Source organism: Brachyhypopomus gauderio, chromosome 21 (assembly GCF_052324685.1).
Source record: "Brachyhypopomus gauderio isolate BG-103 chromosome 21, BGAUD_0.2, whole genome shotgun sequence".
Taxonomy (NCBI): domain Eukaryota; kingdom Metazoa; phylum Chordata; class Actinopteri; order Gymnotiformes; family Hypopomidae; genus Brachyhypopomus; species Brachyhypopomus gauderio.
The window spans coordinates 445,354-469,399 of record NC_135231.1 but is presented as its reverse complement, the minus strand read 5'-3'; the positions used below and the strand labels follow the sequence as shown (position 1 = coordinate 469,399).

Below are 24,046 nucleotides of genomic sequence, written 5' to 3'. Positions count from 1 at the left end.
GACCAAAGAAAATAGAATTGTGTAAATCTGTTAAATGTCTTCATCACTCAGGACAGGATTTAATCATAAATAATGAAAAAAGTTTGCATTTCTACAAGTAATTATTAAAATAGCACCAGATCATCCAAGCTGCCAACTCAAGAAGAGAGTTTGAACATGTGCATCTGGCCGTAAGGAGGAAGGAGATGAATAACCAGTGCTGGGAGGAAAAAGTCTTCATGTTGGTTCTGAGGATCTGGTCCCATCACAGACCATCTATAGTTCCCATGGAAAGCACAAGCAGACCAGTGATTCCGTGGCAACTGTAGCGACACAATGTTGCTATTTACTTACATCTATCAACCATATGTTACATTTGTGGTAACTGAATGTCATCTTTCCATTCTATATCTCTGCATGCTAGGCCTGGTGCCCATTACTTATAGTGTCTTGCTATTTTATCATTAATAGATTTTAGTTGAAATCAATAGATTACAGCATATGAAATAATGAAGTGTCCAAATAAAGCTAAAAGAAGAAGATCTACATAAATGCATATTGATTCTCAAGAGTCCTCAGGTCCAGAGGAGTCCCACAGATTTGGACTAATGAGTGAAGATTGCTTCCCCAGGCAGTAGGTATGTTCCTGCTAGCTGATCTACGAGATGGTCTCATGGTCTGTGTCCACATTTTCTTTAGCTCAGGAAAACTCACACCGTGTTTTCACATTTAGGATGACAACATTGAAAAACTCAGAACATTTAGAACATAATTTGTGCATTAATGTAATTCATTATTTAAATTCTCTTTTTTTTAATAATAATCCTCTTTACATTCTCTTTATATAGTAATATATTAATGCTAATAAAAGTGCCCCTTTTATTCAGTATTAATTAATGTCCTATTAAATGTAATTTCCCCCCAAAATAAAAAAAAACAAAACAAAAATAGTCCCCGCTTGCTCTTACAAGAAATTCAAGACCCTTGGAATCCCGACATAAATGTATCTCAAACGTTCCCCGCCCAGATTTCAGCAGCGGAAGACAGGCGTCCCATATCATATTTCACACCTAGCCCCACCAAAGTGGGCAAGGATAGCGCGTAACGCCACAGAACACGCCGAGCTCCCGTCTGTTGACATCTGCAACTATGGAATGCGTTTGAACGCTTAGACTGGATATCGGACAAAGGCGCACAGCTTCAGGTACATATCGTCTTGATGTCACCGCTCCTTGACTCGACTCAGTAAAAGTGTCGCCCAAGGAGTCCAATAGAAAGACAAATAAACTACTTGTAATGCACGAATGCGCAAAGTTTAGACTGCGTGCATCCCTTAATTTTTGCATCGGTTCTAAGTAAATGGTGGTCTTTCCGTTCTTCTCGTCGTGAGTACATTCTCCGTCGTTCATTTAACTATTAACTGGTAAAGCATGTAAGGTGTGTACATTTCTAATGGTAATGTTTGTACTACTGTACTGTACTGTACTGTACGCTACCGGACAGGTGTGTCATCACGGGAGCTTGGACCCACTTTCATTGATTCTGTGTAACGGCTCATGGCGTTCTTTAGGCTTCCAAATGACTAGAACCGAGACACGAACTTAACTTGACTGTCACATGGGCTATCCAGATATTCGCATAATTGAGCAGGTTGGGGAATGTGCCCCCAGTTTAAAGGAACTTTTAGGTCAGTTTGCCTGGTGCTCTCCGCTCTTACATGTGGAACAGGGAAGGTTTGCACGTCATTGCAGATGTTGACGTCTTGCCTTTTCTCTTTGACTTACGCAAACGCCTGTTTTCCCACTGCTTGTCCTGTAATTAACTTCAATGACTATAATTAATGGTGCCGTTGTTTTCTGCCCTGTAGTTTAGTTGTGTGAACACTTTTTTGTTTGTTTTTAATTGCCAACATCTTGTTGTCTAGACTACGTTAGCATTGGGTTAATCAGGTCCCATGCTTTAGACACCAGAGTCTGGTAGCTCTTGCGTTCATTTACTAAATATCTGTTTACAGAAGAGCTTTGCGTTTGCTCGAATGTTCATGTGTTCCCGTGACAATACTGTTTTGATCAATTCTGCTTGTAAAGACATTTGTACTCAAATTAAGGAATGTTACCCGCTTCATTCACAGGCATGGTCGTTCTCACCCCAGCCTCAGAAGGTCAAATGGCCCGGGTCCTCGCGGTCATCATTTTAATGCTGGCCCCGGAAGTTTACGCCCAAGGTTCCACTTTTTGTATTTTACCTGAAATATTTGTCAAATTGTTCACTAAATGGTAGCAGTGTGCCATTTCTAAATCTTGTTCCTCAGAGCCTTCACTACACAAGTTTATGATTTTAGTTTTAATACTCATTAAATGTAAATGCATGTATCATTTTGTTAATTGCAGACTGATTCTTAGCTTAATGTTTTTTTTGTTGTTATTGTTTTTTTTTTTTTTACTTTTTCAGCATTATGTGTAAAACTTTAGTTAGTTTTAGCTGACATGCAGGCTCATGCAAGCCATTGTAGTCCCTGACAACACCTCAGGAAACCTTAGTGTCTTGGACCGTTCTCATAAGCTACATGGCACCGTTCATAGTTTCCCTTAAACTATGACTGTGCTGTCTCAGGATGTTAATAATTCACAACATGTTGGGAGAGTATATATAGCCTATGTTTGAAAAAAAAAAAGATTTTACGACTTCAAAAAACGGCTTATATTAGATGTTGCTGAATTGGAAAACAGAATAAGAAATACTGAAGCTTGTTTTAGAAATTGAAATTCACTGCCAAAATTAATATGTTAAAATGTCCAGTTGAACCTTCATTTCATGATGTGCTAAGTCATGATGTGCTAACTCTAATTCATGGGTCTAACAGACACTTGTCCGCTGACTTGTCAGCTGGGTGGTCGGTGTCTTGTTGATTTGGATGAAAAAACACTGGGATCCTTTGGCAGTTATTGCTGAAGCCCAGGCGTCCACCACCCTCTTCCTCTTTCTTCTCCCTGCTGAAAGAGGATGGGCTCTGACAAATTTGAAAAAAGAGGAAAACACATAAAGGAGCCTGCAGGCTACTGGAGGTCAACTCTGCCAGCCTAAAACCGTCCATCTTTGGGCTCTGACGTCAGTGGCTTGAGGCGCCTTCTAGCTAACCTTCAACCTGCCCCCCCAAAAAAGTGGATTTCCTGTGGCCTTCGTCGCTCCGTGGCCCGCAGGACAGTAAAGGGGCCTGCTGTGAGCATGCCAGAGCAGCTGGGGCAGAGTGAGACGCACGCAGACAGCTGCCTGAAAGGCGAAGATTGTTGGAGGAACCGTATGGAAATTATGCAGATGAGCCCAAAGACAAGGGCAGAGTTGAGCAAGAGATCTGTGAGGGTGGAAGAGAGAGGAGTGGCCGCAGAAGGCTCCCAGCGTTTTACAACCTCTCTATGGAGAAGCAAACAGAAGGCATTGAAATGTTGTTGCTGTACGTGTCTTTGATCTGCAGACATGCGTCTGTGATATGTGCCCCAAAGCCCCTAGCTCCCTTTGTTTCCCATGGATCTGTGCCACATATAGACCTGCTTTTGTCACTCATCAGATCATGGTCACACACACACACACACACACACACACACACACACACACAGTCCTTGACTGCAAAGAATGTTTGAATGTCATATGTGTTTTTAAGGCTTTCTACATCAATTCCAAGCCTACGTTTTAAGCCAAAGTGTTACTGTGTTTCCAGGCCGATTAAAGCTGACCGTTCTGTCTGAAGACCGACTCCAAATGAAGTGGAAGGAGGCCGAAGGACCAGTTCAGGGTTACAAGGTCCGAGTGCGGCCCATCTCAGGTCAGACTGCTGTGGCTAGCTGTCACACCTGTAACTACCTCTAGTGCTTTTGGAAGTGGTGAATTGCACAAACATTTATATCATATATAATATACAATATATAATATTGATATTTTGAATAATGTAGAACACTGTTTACCTTTTGTTTGGCTTGAGTGAGTTGAATTATGTGTTTGAAATTGTGCAGATTGCTAAAGCAAGGATCATAGGTATTTTATGACTTAACTGGTGGCGTTACTCAGCCAATGTGTAAAATGGGATATGGGATCATTTTAAGGCACCAAGTGTTACTGGTCTCTCAGGCAGCCTGGCCCTGACAAAGCTAAAACCCAGATGTCAAAATGAGCTTTTACTTTGTATTTTAACATGAAGAACTTTTGAGTATAACATTTCTTGTGATTTAAAGATTTAAATAATTAAAACATTTTTTTAAATTGTTCAGTTGTTTGCTGCAGTTTAGTGGTTCCCTGCTATTTTACTTCAAGCTTCTTCAAGCTTTCTTTCTTTTTTTCTTTCTTTATTCTCTCTCTAAGATGAAAATCTATTATTATTGTGCAGGCATCAGAACAGATGAGGGATATGAGGGCGGAGCTAAACACTCTAACAGTGATGGAATGGCGATAGGTCTTTAGTCAGCGGTAACTTCTTTATCTGTGTAGTCTGCAGTCGTCTGCAGTTACTCTGTCTCATGTGTTGCCTTTCTACCTCTCTGTGTCTCTTTCTCTATGTGACTCTCTGTTTCTTTATCTGTCTCTCTTTCTACCATCATCTCCTTCTCTCTTATCACTTTTCCTGTCCCTTGTCTAAGGTGAGTTCAGACAGGCCTGTTGCACTATTGAGAAACTTCACACAGAAAGACAAACACGCCTTCTTGGTAATGCTCAGATGTAGGGTTGGCATGAGATTGGAAGAGGCTTGACAATGGAACAGAGCAAATATAGTGACTGCCTCTTACATCCCAAAGTCAGAAAGTCCATTTTTAACTGACCTGGCTGGACTTTTTACAATTTAATTTGAAGAGCTGTGGCCCATGTTGGCACGGTGCCAACTTGCCCTGTGCTCCTTTGTGACTCCACCTTTTGTTCCCCGGCCCCTCCTCTGTTCCCGCCCTGCAGACCTGCCCCAGCCGGAGCTGATGCTGACCACCACACAGGCCCGGGCCACGGTGGCGGGCCTCAACTCCAGGCAGGAATACCTGCTGCAGGTGCTCGCGCTGGTCGGGACAATGGAGAAACTTCTCGCCAAGAGACGCTTCAGCAGTAAGAGATGAGGGAGGGGCATGAGGGAGGGAGGGGAGGGGCATGAGGGAGGGAGGGGAGGGGCATGAGGGAGGGAGGGGAGGGGCATGAGGGAGGGAGTGAGAAAGTGAGGGGAGGGGGCATGAGGGAGAGAGGGGAGGGGCATGAGGGAGGGAGGGGAGGGGCATGAGGGAGGGAGTGAGGAAGTGAGGGAGGGGCATGAAGGAGGGGTGTGAGAAAGTGAGGGAGGGGCATGAGGGAGAGAGTGAGGAAGTGAGGGGAGGGGCGTGAAGGACATGAGGGAGGGGCGTGAGGGGCGTGAGGGAGGGGCATGAAGGACATGAGGGAGGGGCATGAGGGAGGGGCGTGAGGGAGGGGCATGAAGGACATGAGGGAGGGGCATGAGGGGCGTGAGGGAGGGGCATAGGATAGAGAAAATGAGACTGAGATGATCCCGATGAGAAATCGACAAAATGTTTCCCTGACTACCAGTGTGTTTGAATTAACTGGTATTGTGTAATTCAGTAAACAGAAATACTGACTACATGACTCTAGTGCAGTCAGTACACTGTACAACTACACTGTACAAGTACAACTCAACTGAACTCAGCTTTAATTATATAGCACTTTATAAACAGCCATGGCCGTGCCAAAGTGCTGTACATAGGATACAATCAGTTAAAAGAACATAGCACAAGGTATGTAACAACCCGTGAATATAACATATTAAGAAATAATACAGTATAAAAACTAGATTAAAAAAAATTAAAATTAAAATAAAAAAAAACTTTTAAAAACTATTTAAACCAGATAAAAGATCACATGCTGGGGTAAAAGTCAAGGAATAAAAATATGTTTTAAGACGATTTTTTTTAATTGGCTGTGATGAGGCCTGTCTAATACAACACTGATGCAAAAGTGTAGGTGTCTTATAATACGTCCATTGTTTATGTACATAGAGTGTGATCGTGAACTCCCTCGTTCAAACTTAACAAAACATAGAAGCTGTACAGTACTGTAGCTGTATAGTACTTTAGCTGTGCAGTAGCTGTACAGTACTGTAGCTGTAGAGTACTGTAGCTGTGCAGTAGCTGTACAGTACTGTAGCTATATAGTACTGTAGCTGTGCAGTAGCTGTACAGTACTGTAGCTATATAGTACTGTAGCTGTGCCGTAGCTGTACAGTACTGTAGCTGTAGAGCACTAGCTGTGCAGTACTGTAGCTGTATAGTACTGTAGCTGTACAGTACTGTAGCTGTATAGTACTGTAGCTGTGCAGTACTGTAGCCATGCAGTACTGTAGCTGTACAGTACTGTAGCTGTGCAGTACTGTAGCTGTACAGTACTGTAGCTGTACAGTACTGTAGCTGTGCAGTACTGTAGCTGTATAGTACTGTAGCTGTACAGTACTGTAGCTGTGCAGTAGCTGTACAGTACTGTAGCTGTGCAGTAGCTGTATAGTACTGTAGCTGTACAGTACTGTAGCTGTGCAGTACTGTAGCTGTACAGTACTGTAGCTGTATAGTACTGTAGCTGTACAGTACTGTAGCTGTGCAGTAGCTGGGGAATTTTAGAATGCCTGTTAGTCACTGGGCCTGTCAATGCAGTATCCCACTTCCTCACAATACATCATCTTTAGCATCACTACATGTGTATGTTGGTATGCATGTGCATGCGCAGAGGTCAGTATGCTTCCCTTTAATGGGACCTGGGACCTGTCAGTAATTGACTGTGTTGAGGTATTGGAATCTTCCAGAATGACAGGTTTTGTGGTTCTCTTAGAAAACTATGGGAGGCCTCTTGGGTCTTTTTTTAAAGAAACAGAACCCTTTAGCGATGTTTTTTAAAACACTGTAATTAAAAATATGACTCATTGATGAGAACAAGACAGATATTGTGTGTGTGTGTGTGTGTGTGTGTGTGTGTGTGTGTGTGTGTGTGTGTGTGTGTGTGTGTGTGTGTGTTTAAGTTTGTGTGTAAGAGAGATAGAGAGAATGCGCCGCATGCTTCTCACCATGCTTCTCCAAGGGGAAGGGGTGTGAGTATCAGTGGGTTCCTGTGATGAACTCTGCTTGCCTGGGCAGGTTAGCGCTCTGTTTTGGCTGGTAGGCCACGGTGACTTGTGCAGAATTCCATTGTTCTTCCATGACAGCTGAAATACTCAGACTCTCACTGCTCAGTTTTTCCATGTGATTGGCTGAGTACCCCATGGGGCATTATATGGGTAAATAGACCCATTTATCTTCAAGGCTCATTCATCAGCTATGTATGCTTTAAGTAAAATACAGTTTACACTTCATTGGAAAAAGCCCACTGGAACCAAGTGAACATATATTAATTATGATTGTGTATTTAACATTTTCGCCATTATCTTCATGTCTATTAATTCCTTTAGATCCCTTTATACCATCTTTATAGTACAGTTGGTCTCTATTCTTTCTATCTCCTCTCCTCTCCTCTCCTCTCCTCCCCTCTCCTCTCCTCTCCTCCCCTCTCCTCTCCTCTCCTCCCCTCCCCTCTCCTCTCCTCCCCTCTCCTCTCCCCTCCTCCCCTCTCCTCTCCTCTCCTCCCCTCTCCTCTCCTCTCCTCCCCTCTCCTCTCCTCCCCTCCCCTCTCCTCTCCTCTCCTCTCCTCCCCTCCCCTCTCCTCTCCTCCCCTCTCCTCCCCTCTCCTCCCCTCTCCTCTCCTCTCCTCTCCTCTTCAGTCGGTGCACTCCAGGAGGATGAGCTGGTTCGTAGTGGGAACCGAGAGCAGAAAAGGAAGTCACAGGCCACTGGTTCAGGCTCTGGGGAGGCAGATGACGTCAGAGAGGCTCTCGAATCGCTGCCCACCGTGCTCTACCAGGAGCCCACCAGCAATGGTCTGACCCGCACCAACACACACCTGCTCACACTGACAGGACAGACCTGACCCACTCCAACACACACCTGCTCACACTACTAGAACAGACCTGACCCGCACCAACACACACCTGCTCACACTGACAGGACAGACCTGACCCGCACAACACACACCTGCTCACACTGCTAGAACAGACCTGACCCGCACCAACACACACCTGCTCACACTGCTAGAACAGACCTGACCTGCACCAACACACACCTGCTCACACTGACAGGACAGACCTGACCCACACCAACACACACCTGCTCACACTGCTAGAACAGACCTGACCCGCACCAACACACACCTGCTCACACTGCTAGAACAGACCTGACCCACTCCAACACACACCTGCTCACACTGACAGGACAGACCTGACCCGCACCAACACACACCTGCTCACACTACTAGAACAGACCTGACCCGCACCAACACACACCTGCTCACACTACTAGAACAGACCTGACCCACACCAACACACACCTGCTCACACTACTAGAACAGACCTGACCTGCACCAACACACACCTGCTCACACTGACAGGACAGACCTGACCTGCTCCAACACACACCTGCTCACACTACTAGAACAGACCTGACCCGCACCAACACACACCTGCTCACACTGACAGGACAGACCTGACCCGCACCAACACACACCTGCTCACACTACTAGAACAGACCTGACCCGCACCAACACACACCTGCTCACACTACTAGAACAGACCTGACCTGCACCAACACACACCTGCTCACACTGACAGGACAGACCTGACCCGCACCAACACACACCTGCTCACACTACTAGAACAGACCTGACCCGCACCAACACACACCTGCTCACACTGACAGGACAGACCTGACCCGCACCAACACACACCTGCTCACACTACTAGAACAGACCTGACCCGCACCAACACACACCTGCTCACACTACTAGAACAGACCTGACCTGCACCAACACACACCTGCTCACACTGACAGGACAGACCTGACCCACTCCAACACACACCTGCTCACACTACTAGAACAGACCTGACCCGCACCAACACACACCTGCTCACACTGACAGGACAGACCTGACCCGCACCAACACACACCTGCTCACACTACTAGAACAGACCTGACCCGCACCAACACACACCTGCTCACACTACTAGAACAGACCTGACCTGCTCCAACACACACCTGCTCACACTGACAGGACAGACCTGACCCACACCAACACACACCTGCTCACACTGCTAGAACAGACCTGACCCGCACCAACACACACCTGCTCACACTGCTAGAACAGACCTGACCCACTCCAACACACACCTGCTCACACTGCTAGAACAGACCTGACCTGCTCCAACACACACCTGCTCACACTACTAGAACAGACCTGACCTGCTCCAACACACACCTGCTCACACTACTAGAACAGACCTGACCTGCTCCAACACACACCTGCTCACACTACTAGAACAGACCTGACCTGCTCCAACACACACCTGCTCACACTGACAGGACAGACCTGACCTGCTCCAACACACACCTGCTCACACTGACAGGACAGACCTGACCCACTCCAACACACACCTGCTCACACTGACAGGACAGACCTGACCCACTCCAACACACACCTGCTCACACTACTAGAACAGACCTGACCCGCACCAACACACACCTGCTCACACTACTAGAACAGACCTGACCCGCACCAACACACACCTGCTCACACTGACAGGACAGACCTGACCTGCACCAACACACACCTGCTCACACTGACAGGACAGACCTGACCTGCACCAACACACACCTGCTCACACTACTAGAACAGACCTGACCCGCACCAACACACACCTGCTCACACTGACAGGACAGACCTGACCTGCACCAACACACACCTGCTCACACTGACAGGACAGACCTGACCTGCACCAACACACACCTGCTCACACTACTAGAACAGACCTGACCCGCACCAACACACACCTGCTCACACTGACAGGACAGACCTGACCCGCACAACACACACCTGCTCACACTACTAGAACAGACCTGACCTGCACCAACACACACCTGCTCACACTACTAGAACAGACCTGACCCGCACCAACACACACCTGCTCACACTGACAGGACAGACCTGACCTGCACCAACACACACCTGCTCACACTGACAGGACAGACCTGACCTGCACCAACACACACCTGCTCACACTACTAGAACAGACCTGACCCGCACCAACACACACCTGCTCACACTGACAGGACAGACCTGACCCGCACCAACACACACCTGCTCACACTACTAGAACAGACCTGACCCGCACCAACACACACCTGCTCACACTACTAGAACAGACCTGACCCACACCAACACACACCTGCTCACACTGACAGGACAGACCTGACCTGCACCAACACATCTTGGGTTACACTTCCCAATAAAACTTATTATTCAACTTACACCGCTTACATGTTACGCTGATGGAATGTGTAGAAGGAAGGAGTATAATCTTTAGAGGAATTATACAGTAATAATCCCAGTGTACCTCCTGGGGGCTCCTCCGTCATTACATCCGTCTGTCAGGGGGAGCTACAGATGGTTGGGCTGGCGCCAAGTCTCTAACCCAGTAATAAGGGCTCTGTTGCTGCATCGCCCACACTGTAATCAGCCCTGCTGCTGTGGGTTGGGCTAATGTCCGTCGCGGGAACTGGCAAACTCTCATTTGTGCCCCTTTTTGTACACTGATCACAGAAGTGTAGCAAACAAGTAGACTAATACTCAATACTGTACAAATGTGTAGAACTGAAGACAATGTCAGGCGTGCACAGCAGGCTGTGCCAGGTGTGGGGAACCGTTAGCCCCCGCGCGCTCCTGTGTGATATAGGGCTCAATCCTGCATCTCCAGAACCCTCTACCGCCGCCGCCGAACAAGACGACCAAGCGCCAGACAAGAGCGGAGGTGACAAGAAAAAAAAGAAGAAAGAGAAGAATCACACCAAGCCAGAGGAGCAGGACAGACAGGGGGGGGGCAGGGGCAAGCCTGAGGAAGAGGCGGAGCAAGTGAGGAAGACCACGCCCACACAGCCGGTTACAGGTAAAGCAAAACACAGCATCGGCGCCGTGACATCACTGCGCACACCTGTCCCGCGCCCCCTAAAGTGCTCACAGGGTCACTGTACATGAACGGGGATCCCTGTTTTTGCTGTTGTACAGTGTTTTTTCAATTATTTTTAGAAATAACTGTTTTTGTAATGCTGTCAGTATTGGGTCATCCAGGTCAATAGTATTTGAATGAGCCGGGCTAATGAGTCAGGTTGTTCTACACTGTGCTGGCTGTGCACCTACTGACTCTAAAGGCTTCTGTTATTTTAGGGTCGTGCCCTGAGGGGGGGTGTGAGGGCTAGAAGCAGGGTTAATGACAGAGGCATGGAGGGGTTAAATGCCACCTACTGTAGCCTGAGGAAGTCTTCTGAAACTGTTCATGCTTCCAGTTGCTCATGCAGAACACACACGCAGAAAGTTAAAGAGCACATTCATGGACCTGTACATGCTTTTAGAATAGCCAGTTAAATCAAAGCAAATATTTCAATTAAAAAAATTATCATTGCAGTACTAAAGATGTCATTCGAAGTCGTAGTGGTTTGTGCATACCAGTAGAAACGTGTGCCAGATGTGCTAATGGTTTTGTTGTTTAAACGCTCTCCTCAACCTTTACTCCGGTCTCCCATGCACGCGTGTCCAGGCGGAACGTCCCGGAAGCCATTCGAGTGCAGGCGCGGTGTGCAGGCCGACCTCGTCCTGCTGGTGGACGGGTCTCGGAGCATCGGCCGCACCAACTTCAAGAAGGTGCGCGAGTTCCTGGAGGGCCTGGTCACACCCTTCCACGTGGGCCCAGGCGGGGTGCAAATCGGTAAGACCCGCCTCCCGGGTCATTTTATTGGGTTACCAATCAATCAATCAATCAAATTTTATTTATATAGCGCTTTTTACAACAGTTGTTGTCACAAAGCAGCTTTACAAGTGCCGAGTCCTAGCCCCCAGTGAGCAAGCCAAGGGCGACAGTGGCAAGGAAAAACTCCCTAGTTTTTTTGCATGAGGAAGAAACCTTGAGAGGAACCAAGACTCAGGGGGGGAACCCATCCTCCTCTGGCCGACACCGGTCACCATGACAACAACAACAATTTAAACAGAAAGAAGAGAAAGAAAAGGAAAAAGATGTAATAATGTCAATCATGGTGTAGGCATCCGGTTAGGCAGGAAGTGGCCGGCCCAGGATGGATCGCTGGTCTCCTCATCTCATTGTTCCTCAAGCAGGCGGGCAGCCATGTGGAGAAATGAAACGGGGAAAATTTGCTCTGTATGAGGACATATACAGGACAGGTGAAATTATAAACATTTCTGGAGTGTGGCAGCAACTCCGGCATTAAGTTAAACTATTACAGCCTAGCTAAAAAGGCAGAACCAGAAGGTAACATAGGCTTGGGGGCATTCTGAGACAATGGCATCCATCCACTGCACTGTCAACAAACTTGAGTGACCATGAGCAGTGACAGGACGACAGCACCAGCACCCCAGTCTACCATAAAACCCTTCGTCTATGAACCCCTGGATCTGTACCTTTATCTAAGGGGGGATGTTAATTATCAAACGCTAAACCAAATAAGTGGGTTTTCAACCTAGACTTAAAGATTGTGACTGTGTCAGAGTCCCGTACGCATTTTGGGAGGTTGTTCCAAAGCTGGGGGGCCTTATAAGAAAAGGCTCTTCCCCCTGCTGTTACCTTATTAATTTGTCGAACTAATAAAAGACCAGCACCCTGTGATCTTAGTTGACGTGGGGGTTCATAGTAGGAAATAAGTTCCTGCAGGTATTCAGGAGCAAGCCCTGTCATTTTAGACTTTGTTTTGGTTCTGGGGCAAGTCCAGTGTGTGTGTTCGTGTTTCAGCCTTGACCCAATACAGTGGACACCCTCGCACTGAGTGGCACCTCAGCAACTTCACTTCCAGAGAGGAGCTCCTGGATGGTATCCGTAACTTCAGATACAAGGGGGGGAACACCTTCACAGGTGAGCCCACACCAATCAGAATCATCGAATCATTTGTTGGTCACAAGAGGCCCCTCAACTGTTTGTTTTAATCTGAATCTCAGATTCACAGTCTAGTTGATTATTTGTTTGTGTGTGCAGGTCAGGCACTCATTCATGTCCTAGAGAAGAATCTTGAGGAGCAGGTAGGAGCCCGAGCAGATGTGCCACATTTCGTGCTGCTGTTGACTGATGGGAAGTCTCAGGATGACGCCATCACGGCAGCTAGCAGGCTTAAGAGTGCTGGAGTGGAGATCATCGCTGTGGGTGAGAGACGTGCCTAGCAAGAAGGCATTTGTGTCTTTGTGACTTTGAAAGTAGTCACTCTCTGTCCGTTTTTCTCCACATGTCTATCTGCCTCTCTCTCCCTCTCTCTCTCTCTCTCTCTCTCTCAGGGGTGAAGAACGCAGATGAGGCTGAGTTAAGGCAGGTAGCCTCAGAGCCTCTGGAGCTCAACGTCTACAATCTGAATAACTTCCCTCTGCTCAGCAAACTCACCAGCCGGCTCGTGCAAATCCTCTGTGGGAAGATGGAGAATCGCAGTAAAGCAAAGAGTGAGTTCTCTTCCACCTCGCTGCTGCTAGCCGTCACGCGCTCACATCGGCCTACAGGGGGCGCTTTTCTGTCTGTGTGTTTGAGAAGCAGGAACGGAGCATCCCACCCAGGCCCCGGTTCTGGATGACCCCGGGCCCACGGACCTGCGATACTCCGAGCTCGGACCCAGAGATGTGCGCCTGAGTTGGACAGGCCCGCACCGGACCGCCATGCAGTACAGGGTGGTGTTTCACAGCAGCGAGGGGCAGAGCCCGCAGGAGGTCAGACCATGTGTCCGGCAGCTGGCCCGTTACCCAGCTGGGTGCTGTGGTTCATCCTTTGGCTTGTAATGTGCTACTCAACCAGCCAGGGGTTTTGTTTTGTTTTTTTTCTTCTGCAGGTGGTGGTAAACGGGACAGAGTCCACGGTGGTGCTGACCCGACTGTCCTCACAGACACAGTACCACGTGTCCATCTTTCCTATATATGATGAGAATGTAGGCTCTCCACTTAGGGGCATCTTCACCACTTGTAGGTCTCATCAAATACCTCATCACATCACTCTGGAAGCTGTTGTAATACTGTTCTGAGATCTGCCAACCACATGCTTGGTCCAGCAGTGTAGTTCGAAAAATGACCAGCGATGAACAGACTGGACTAACTGCCAGCTAGCAGATGTACTACAGTTTAGAACTGTCCACATACAAAATGTTCCTCTAAATCCACTCCTCTCCTCTCCTCCCTCTTCTGTACTCTTCCATCCTCCTGTCTCCTCTCCTCCCTTCCCTTCTCCTCTCTTGTTCTCCACCCCTCTCCTGTCCTCCCCCTCCTCAGTGCCCTTGGCCATGCCCGACTCTCTGGAGATCATCGCCTCCTCTCCCAGCAGTCTGCGGGTGCGATGGAGTCCTGCCCCCGGAGCTACTCAGTACATGGCCCTGTACTCTGCCCTCACGGACGGCGAGCCTGATGATGCCCGCGAGGTACGTTCTGCCTTATAATTACAGTAACACTTCAATGAGCTCTACAATGAGAAATGGATTGGATTGCAATATCAGCCATGACATTATTTACATCACTAACAGCTGAAGGAATGAAAATCAAGGAGAAAAAAGAAAGGATAAAGCGAGGGTTTTTAAGGCACACCGATGGACCAGTCCACTGTGTTACCAAAGTAGATTTTTGCTTAGTGTGCCTGTGGTTGTCCTAAGGGCTGACCATGCTGCTGTTTTTGCTACTGGTAGCGATTGTCTGTGAGCTTCTGTATGAGTTTCTGTATCGTCTGCGTCAGGTGAAGTTCGGGGCAGAGGAGACTGACGTAGAGCTGCAGGATCTGATGCCCTCCACGGATTACTCGGTTACGCTGTATGCTCTGTACGACGAAGACCCCAGCGACCCCGTCACAGCCGTTGCTACCACGTGTAAGTACTCCAGCACTTCATGTCATTATTATTGTCTCTCTATCTATCTGTGGTGTGTTTCGATCTCTCAGTGATTCTCCCTCCCTCTCTCTCTCTCTCCCTCCCTCTCCCTCTCTCTCTCTCTCTCTCTCTCTCTCTCTCTCTCTCTCTCTCTCTCTCTCTCTCTCTCTCTCTCTCCTCTCTCTCTCTCTCTCTCTCTCTCTCTATGTAGTTCCATTGCCCTCTCCTAGTAATTTGCAGTTCCCCATGGTTAGTCACAGCACACTGAGGGTCACGTGGTTGCCCGGTGCTGTCGATGTCCCCGCCCACCGCATTACCTACAGCACCAATCATGGGAGTGACATCAGACAGGTGCATTCATAGTTTAAAACTTCAACAGCGTTTAGACTGACTGAGGTGCTTTGAGGCTCCACTGTTTCATGGAATATACTTTTCCACCCTCTCTCTCTCTCTGTCTGTCTCTCTGTCTCTCTGCCTCACACAGGTGGAAGTGGCTGGTGTGAACAGTGTCTTGCTTCAAAATCTGGCCTCTCTGTCCCGGTATCTAGTGTCCGTGCAGTCCCACTATGAGAAAGGCCTGTCGGCTCCGCTGACAGCCAACGTCACCACGTGTACGTCTCACGCGGGCTTTTTTTTCCCAGAATGCCTCCTTTGATCCAGGTCGTAGGAATCCCTCCTCTTGCCGACTGTGCCAGGCCGTGCCTAACTGCCCACGTTCTCTTGCCCTCTCTCAGTGCGGGTGCCAGCTCCATCCGAGCTGAGGGTGACCAACTACTCGGAGGGGGCCCTGACCGTGCTTTGGGAACCGGCGGCGGACGACGTCATGTCGTACCTGATTAAATGGATCTCACTCAGCGGAGGGAACCTGAAGCAGGTGAGCAGCGTCTCTCGGCACCCAGCGGCCCACATCCGAGTGCTTCTCGTCAAACAGGGCGGCAGGGCCTGGTGTTTTAAATATACCATCCAGACGTAGGGTGGAACGGATATTTGGAGTGTAAAAACAAAGTTCCAGAGGGAACGCGACTGTTTTGTTTATTTGCATTTCAGCTGAAGGTGGATGGCGAGAGCGAAGGAGCCGTGTTGGAGGGAGTGGAGGAAGATTCGGAGTATCAGATCTCGCTGTCTGCCCTCTACGCTGACGGTGCACAGAGCGAGGCCGTGGCTATACGATACAGCACGCGTGAGTGCACACCACAGATGGGACGAGTGCTCGTACACGCTTGAGTGCTGGCCCCATCCTGCATTGCCTGTCAAAAGAATTTGAATCTGCCAGTAGAAATGGTGCCTGCCAGTAGAGGTTTGAAGCACATTGAGACTTGCTACTGGGTGACGTCGTATCCCAGCCCCTACTTCACCACTACGGACTCTGTCAGTACTTGTGCCTCAGGGGAACCTGAATCATCAGCCTGGTTTGCCGCCCAAGCTGAATTTGAGCACGAGGAATTTGACATTACAGCAAAAATGTTTCAAAGGTGTCAGGGGGCTGGAAGTCCTACACACACACACAACTCAGAAAACAGTGAGCCTTTATATTATAGTGTTCATCTGTTTGTCGCACCAGTGTCGGGAGGCGGGCCCAGCAGTGTGTCCATCTCTGAGGAGATGGCGGTCAGTATGCTGGTCAGCTGGGTTCCACCCAACGCCCATGTACTTCAGTACCACGTATCCTACACACCTCTGACCGCAGAGGCACAGGAGACCACAGTGAGTGCTCTCAGAGAACCAGTAAAAAGCCACACCATTGTATGGTTTATGAACATAGCCCATAGCCCTACAGCACACTAATGACTGTTTCTGCTCAAATGCATGCAGATTCGGAGCTTGCAGAAGAGTCAGTTTTGCATCATGGGTAATGTAGTCTTGTGGGAACTTTGTAGTTGTTGTTGCCAGGAAGTGAGAGGCGGGTTCTGCTGCAACCTCTACTGCCTGACACTCGGTACAGTGTGCAGGTTACAGCTGAGTACCGCAACAGAGAGGGAGGTAGTGCCTCAGCACAGGGCAAGACCAGTGAGTCTCTATCTCTCATGTACACACACACACACACACACACACACACACACACACACACACACATACACACACACACACACATACACACACATACACACACACACACGCACATACACACACACACACACACACACACACACACACACACACGCACACACACACTCACACACACACACACACACACACACACACACACACGCACATGCAAACACGCACGCACACACACACACACATACACACACACGCGCACACACACACACACACACACACACACATACACACACACACACACACACACACACACACATACACACACACACACACACACACATACACACACACACATACACACACACATGCACATGCAAACACACACACACACATACACACACACACATGCGCACACACACACACACACGCACGCACGCACACACACACATACACACACACACACACACGCACACACACACATACTTCATATACATATTCATTCATACATAAACACACACACAACAAAATAAAGTACACATTAGATTGATTAACTTGATGATTTTGTATCTGTTGCTTTCCAAAAAAACAACAGCCAGTCTGCGCGTAAGCAGTGTGAGCGTGGTACGCTCTGACCACTCCAGTATCTGTGTGTCCTGGAGACCTGTAGCAGCAGTCAGTGCATACCGCATCGTCATCCAGGCACTCAGAGGTAGCCGCCCAGCTCTGCTGCACGCCATGTGTTTCTTAACCCCTTCCACTCATCTTCTCGGGTCCTTACTGTGTTTGTCCATTTGTGTGTGCCCGCATGTCCACATGGACTCAGACAAGCAGTTAAAGGAGCAGACGGTCAACTCCTCCAGCAGCAGCCACTGTTTCTCGGGGCTGCTGCCCGAGACGGTGTATCGCATCAGTGTGCACTCCCGCCTGCGGACAGTAGAGAGCGCTGCCGTCACCATCCTGCATCCCACAGGTCAGCGCGAGGGCCCTGCCTCATAACCACCCGGTCTGGGCGTCTGCTTGTGTGATTGGCTAAACACTCACATGTGATTCTTCCTCAGCCGCAGCTCCTGTCAGAATACAAGTTCCTCCACGGCTACACCCCATACAGAAGGAAGGTGAGGCGAGAGCAGGGTCGCCCTCATGGCCTGTAGTGGGTGTACAGACACGGGCAAAACAAATGTAACGTGCCAATGTGTCTTCTCGTTCCTAGTGTGCCCTGAGATGACCGTCAGAAATAACGTAGTCAGAGGTAAGAGTCAGGACCTGGAGTTTGTCCTTTTACATGTTTGGAATGGTAATTTTGTGAATGAATGTCCTCATTCGGCTTCGGGGCAGTCATGGCCTGGTGGTAGGGAACTGGTCTTGTGACCGGAGGGTTGTGGGTTCGATTCCCAGACCTGAAGCCATGACTGAGGTGACCTTGAGCAAGGCACCTAACCCCAACTGCTCCCCGGGCGCCGGGCTAGGGCTGCCCACCGCTCTGGACACGTGTGATCCACAGCCCCCTAGTAATCACTAGTGTGTGTGTATGTGTGTGTGTGTGTGTGTTTCAGGATTTAATATGATGGAGGCGTTTGGTCTGACTCAGCGAGCTCACTCCACAGTGGAGGGTGTAGCAGCAGAAACGTTCATCTTCAGCTCTTTGCCCAGCTACACCCTTTACCGAGACATTCAGCTGACCCAGAGTACGGGGTGAGAGACACACACACACACAAATGCATATGCACACATATACACACACATTTAACCACCTTTAACTTCCTGCTTGTCTATCTGTTGTAGCTTCATCCACCCAGCAGGCTTTTCTCCTGAGCACACCATCAGCATGGCCTTCCGCCTGCTGCAGGACTCGCCCAGGGAGCCTTTTGCCCTCTGGCAGCTAACCGACAATGACTTCCAGCCCAAGATGGGCGTGGTGCTGGACCGTAAGTACTGACATGCGTGGGTCCACTTTACTGAAAGCACATATATAGTTTGCCAAGTGCTGGGCAAATGGAGTGATATGCGTGTGGTGTGTGTGTATGGGTGTGTGTGTGTGCTTACACGTGTGTGTGTTTGTGTTTTGTGTTTTTTTTTGTGGCTGTTAGCTGAGAGAAAAGTGCTGCTGTACTTCAGTCTGGACTACAGAGGGGAGGTGCAGGAGCTGACGTTTGAGCAATCTCAAGTCCACACTCTCTTCTATGGCAGCTCCCACAAGGTGAAGAAGAGAGACTGTGTGTGTGTGTGTGTGTGTGTGTGTGTGTGTGTGTGTGTGTGTGTGTGTGTGTGTGTGTGTGTGTGTGTGTGTGTGTGTGTGTGTGTGTGTGTGGGTGTGTGTGTGTGTGTGCGCGTGTGTGTGCGGGTGTGTGTGTGTGTGTGTGTGTGTGTGTGTGCGCGTGTGTGCGCGGGTGTGTGTGTGTGTGTGTGTGTGTGTGTGTGTGTGTGTGGGTGTGTGCGTGTGTGCGTGTGTGCGTGTGTGCGTGTGTGTGTGTGTGTGTGTGTGTGTGTGTGTGTGTGTGTGTGCGTGCAACTCAATATTTGAAAAATTAACTTAACTAAGACCAAAACTTGCATTCAAAAATAAACTATTTATGAATTTCATGCTTGTATAAGCTGTGTCTAACCTGATTGGCAGATTCACCTGTCCATTAGTCAGGTGAGCGTATCCCTGTCTGTGGACTGCCAGTGGGTTGGTGAGCGGCCCGCCCGTCCTCTTGGTGCTCTACCCACCGATGGCTTTGAGATGCTGGGAAAGCTAGTGAGGACCCGAGGGCCTCATAGTGGCTCTGCTGCTGTGAGTAAGATTACTGCTCAGGCACAAAGGGCACAGCGCCCATTAAACTTCCTCCCAGACTGCACTGCACCAGTTCATGCTTGGTGCATGTGAAAGTGCTCCTCGTGTCTTGCAGATCCAGATCCAGTCCTTTGAGATTGTGTGCAACACCACCTGGGCCTCTGAGGACACCTGCTGTGACCTGCCAGCTCAGGTCAGACACCAAGCATCAGCTGTCAGAACTGATTTAAAAAATCAATTAAAATCTACCTGTGAGCACATGATTGAAATCGCACAATCCTATTGGTGAATACTGCAGTGATGACTTAACATTCATTGTCACGCTCCATGAAGAAACGGAAAATGCTTCGTTTATGGATGTGCAGAAGTGAATGTTTTTGACCTCTGTAGAGGGATGAGGAGGGCTGCCCCGCCCCTGAGTATGCTTGCACCTGCACGTCGAACATCCCTGGAGCGCCCGGAGACCCTGGACCACCTGTGAGTACACGCTGAGACCAGGTCTCAGCACTGACCGATTAAACATGAATCCGAGGTGTATGTACTAACTGGTATTGTGATGTTCCCTCAGGGGAAACCTGGCCCTCGTGGGCAGAAGGGGGAAAAGGGGGAGGAAGGCCTGAAGGTAGTCTCCCTCTTGCAGCTAAATTATTCATCAAATCACCCCTGTGTGCATCCACAGAGTGGGTTTTTGCATGTGCTGCAATAGTTACTGTTATACCAGCTACAGCTGGTACACAAGACTGGAGCTAATGAGTAACTCTCTCATCATCTCTCTGCCCAATCTGCTCCCTCTCAGGGTGAAATGGGTCCGCCTGGCAAGCCAGGGCCAGAGGGGGGCTTTGGCCCTATGGGGTCCATCGGTCCACGTGGCATAACAGTGATGGGGAAAATGGTATGGCTTTTTAGCCCCAGATAAGCTACATCACAGCGTTCAGTCGTATAGAGGTGCATTACAACCTCTGTCCATATGCTGCTGATTCTCTAGGGGCCTCCAGGGGTTAGAGGTGAGAAAGGCGATGTGGGAAGACCTGGGAATCAGGTAGTGTCCTTAATGTTTCTTGGTAGTAAATGTGGAGTTGGAGTACGGAGAGTTGTAGTTCGCCTTTCTCATCACCATTCTTTCCTTTTGCAGGGGTTACCAGGACCACCTGGCCCCAAAGGTGAAGAAGGCCCTCTTGGACCAAAGGTGAGCCCAGCTCATTATTTAACATTTACTCAAGCATCATTCGTATGGAGTTAGTTTTACATGGAGAGGTGAGCTAAAGTCATTATTATCTGCAGTTTACATTCAGTTCCTCAGTTGCATCTCAATCCGACCGACCGTTCCTGCCTCAGAAATGTGCTGACACCTTTAATCTACAGTTAAAGTACCTCTAGAAAGGGTATTTTAATTCAGTTCCCATGTCAGTAATGTCAGGATTTCCTTTATGACAGCAATGTATAAAATGTATAGACACCCCCACGTAGGCAGTTATACCAAAGTTATACCATTTATTTTATGCAAATCAGTCATAAGCCTTACAGTGAATGGTCCTGTGGTAAAATTACATGGACAAAAGTCAGGAAAATGTCTTCACAATGTCTGAAAAATAATCTTTCATTCTTAATCTTTGCCTCTCTTTGCCCTCTGTAATTAATCCTGGCTGTTGTTTGACCATGGTTCGGCCCAGGGAGCGAGAGGAGTGGAGGGTAATCTAGGGCCCCCAGGGATTACTGGGCCCAGGGTAAGATGGCAGACACAAATGCGCCTATACACACTTACATAGCTCACACTTAGCTTGCAGGTCTATCACATCTTGTTTAAGCCCTTGTTGAATCTGACTCCTCCAGGGCTTCCAGGGTATGCCAGGACACCCAGGGTCCTCTGGAGAGAGAGGGGCCGTCGGACCTGTGGGACCTACAGTGAGTTCACGAGGCCAGCTTTCTATCTTGAGACATGCAGCGTGCACTCTACTGACAGGCCAGAATACCATGGACGACGTTTAGTTGGAAATAGTTAACATTGTTTAACTCGTGTTAACATTGTTAACATTTAGTTAACTGGTGACTTTTGATGTGGTTTTGTTGTTAGGGGCTTCCTGGGAATAAGGGTGAGAGAGGAGAGAAGGTGAGTTCAATGCAAATTCTCCCTCTGTACGCTGGTCAGGGCACCCTTGTTTTTTTCAAGAACTCATTTTGTCATGTTTTCTGATGTAGTTCCATCTGTACTTTGTTTTAAAGGGAGAGCCACAGTCTCTCGCTATTATCTATCAACTTGTCACTCAGGCCTGTGAGAAGCTAGTGCACAGTATGTAATAAACTCACTGCTTCTCCTCACACTCCTCCATTGCCTCCTGAGTTCTATTGAGTGACAGTAGACCATATAGCATGTTTCTTTGTACATGTCAGCTCAGGACCTTTGTTATTCAGCTGAGATGCTGCTGTTCACCCTGTTCACCTTAGATGAAGTGCTGAAGTTAGACGCCTTGCTGAATGAGATTAGTCGGAAGCCTTTGCCAATCCAGGAGCCAGTCGGACCCCCAGGAGAGCCAGGAATTCCAGGAGGAAAAGGGCCCCCGGGGCCTAGGGGCCCTAAGGGTCGAGACGGTGACCGAGGGGAGCCAGGGAAGCCAGGGTATCCTGGTGAACAGGGTGAGTTATGAATTTGTAATTTTCTAAGATGTTAATAAATGAGTGCATTTGTAGACACAAGTCTGACCCTGGGTTGTAACTCAGGGCGCAGAGGTTTGCCTGGTGAGAGAGGAGCTCCAGGCTCTAATGTCCAAGGATCACCAGGATTAAAGGGTTTTGCAGGTACTTATATTCTGAATGTTTGGGAATACTGTTAGTAGGCACTGGTTTTAGAATAGAATAGAATAGAATAGAGTTTTACATGCTTATCAACATACTCTTTGTGTGTGCTAAACCAGGACCTCCAGGAGAAACCAAAGTAGGGACACAAGGCCCTAGAGGTGATGATGGTAAGGCAGGCTTTCCTGGGGTTCCAGGAACAGTAGGTCAGCCAGGTGAGATAGGGCCCCCTGGTGTGTGCGACAGCAGTGGGTGTCATCGAGGAGATCCTCCAGGAGGTACGTATGGGAAGACTTACTTTGATCCTGTGCAATGTTGTTGCTCTTTTAATGCATTTTGTTCTTGTTAACTTTCTAAGATTTTTCAGAGGATCCATACTTTGGATATCAGCCATGACCTGGATAAAAGTGTGAGATCTTTTTCTAAAATGCCAAACACACGAATGCAGTCGAGCTCTCCTCACGGAGGATATGGCAGAGAAAAACTGGACTCGCATCACAAGGACATGTTGACATGTTTTACCAAGGCCAGTTCTCTAAACCTATTTGTTGGCTGGTTTTTACTGCCTGACTTCATGAACCTTCTCATGTAAGCTTCATACTGACGTCATGCCAGTTTGCAGTTTCCCTCCAAATGAGATCTGAGCATCACAAACTCTGAGCATCCTTCATTCAAGCCAACTTTATTATACCTATTTAAATTTTTGCTAGTGTTCTGGATGTAACCAGTCTCATGAATAATGGAGGCAAATTCATGAGCAGGACTCACTTTGTGCTGCATTGATTTCAGTTTGAAACTAAAGGGGGGTTTGACATCTTAATTTGAATTTATATTTAAAGGAGCAAACAGCCATTAGTATTTACCTATGAGGAAACATCTCATATATTAAATGTGTACCATTTTCGCACTAAGAATGTTTTAAGGTATAATTTACTGATGCTGTGGTTTATTTTGTTGTTGTTGTTGTGCACTACAGTGTTTGTTTTTTGTGTTGTTGAAGGCGTACTATGACTATCACTTGGGTTCTCTGATTTTAACTGCCTCGAGGAGAATTTTAAACTGACATCTATTTGTATTAATTAGTTGTAAAACAAGATACACTGTGATAATTTTTCCACATAAATTAAACCTGTTTAACTTTATTTTGCATGACTAGTTCCATTAGAATGGTTAGCTCTTTGTATGTTAATTCTAAGCATTTTAATACTGATTATTGTGTTTTCAAAGTGAATTCAGTCTGTATGTGTATGTGTGTGTGTGTGTGTGTGTGTGTGTGTGTGTGTGTGTGTGTGTGTGTGTGTGTGTGTGTGTGTGTGTGTGTGTGTGTGTGTGTGTGTGTGTGTGTGTATGAGAGAGAGAGAGAGAGAGTTTGCATCAGTCATGTAGCTGTGTGAATCAAATTATATTAAAAATAAAAACCCAATAAACCTATTCCTGCTCAGTACTAAATTTGTATTTTAGTGTACCCATAAAACAATGTATGAACTTTCATATGCAATACAAAAAATAAACTTATGGGATTATTATAGTC

The 24,046-nt window shown here is 47.9% G+C and overlaps 1 protein-coding gene across 3 annotated transcripts; it reads left to right on the top strand.

The window, feature by feature from the left end:
- Positions 1 to 1,024: 1,024 nt before the first annotated feature.
- On the top strand, positions 1,025 to 23,992 carry slc35h1 (solute carrier family 35 member H1). 3 transcript variants are annotated; one of them, XM_076984617.1, is made up of 42 exons: positions 1,025 to 1,183; positions 2,111 to 2,203; positions 3,695 to 3,799; positions 4,915 to 5,058; positions 7,742 to 7,897; positions 10,823 to 11,011; positions 11,660 to 11,827; positions 12,863 to 12,982; positions 13,103 to 13,267; positions 13,396 to 13,554; positions 13,646 to 13,815; positions 13,935 to 14,064; positions 14,368 to 14,513; positions 14,822 to 14,951; positions 15,163 to 15,302; positions 15,436 to 15,562; positions 15,686 to 15,825; positions 15,999 to 16,131; positions 16,513 to 16,655; positions 16,829 to 16,958; positions 17,545 to 17,661; positions 17,776 to 17,922; positions 18,011 to 18,067; positions 18,163 to 18,201; positions 18,506 to 18,644; positions 18,735 to 18,877; positions 19,040 to 19,149; positions 19,567 to 19,725; positions 19,841 to 19,918; positions 20,116 to 20,202; positions 20,294 to 20,347; positions 20,522 to 20,617; positions 20,711 to 20,764; positions 20,858 to 20,911; positions 21,396 to 21,449; positions 21,556 to 21,627; positions 21,797 to 21,832; positions 21,946 to 22,012; positions 22,168 to 22,356; positions 22,441 to 22,518; positions 22,635 to 22,793; positions 22,874 to 23,992. In XM_076984617.1, exons 2-42 carry the CDS (start codon positions 2,113 to 2,115, stop codon positions 22,909 to 22,911), a joined length of 4,713 nt encoding a protein of 1,570 aa, XP_076840732.1. In that variant the 5' UTR covers positions 1,025 to 1,183; positions 2,111 to 2,112; the 3' UTR covers positions 22,912 to 23,992. The 3 variants fall into 3 exon arrangements, with proteins under 3 accessions (XP_076840732.1, XP_076840731.1, XP_076840730.1); XM_076984616.1 differs by having other exon boundaries at positions 13,643 to 13,815; XM_076984615.1 differs by having other exon boundaries at positions 13,640 to 13,815.
- Positions 23,993 to 24,046: the final 54 nt, after the last annotated feature.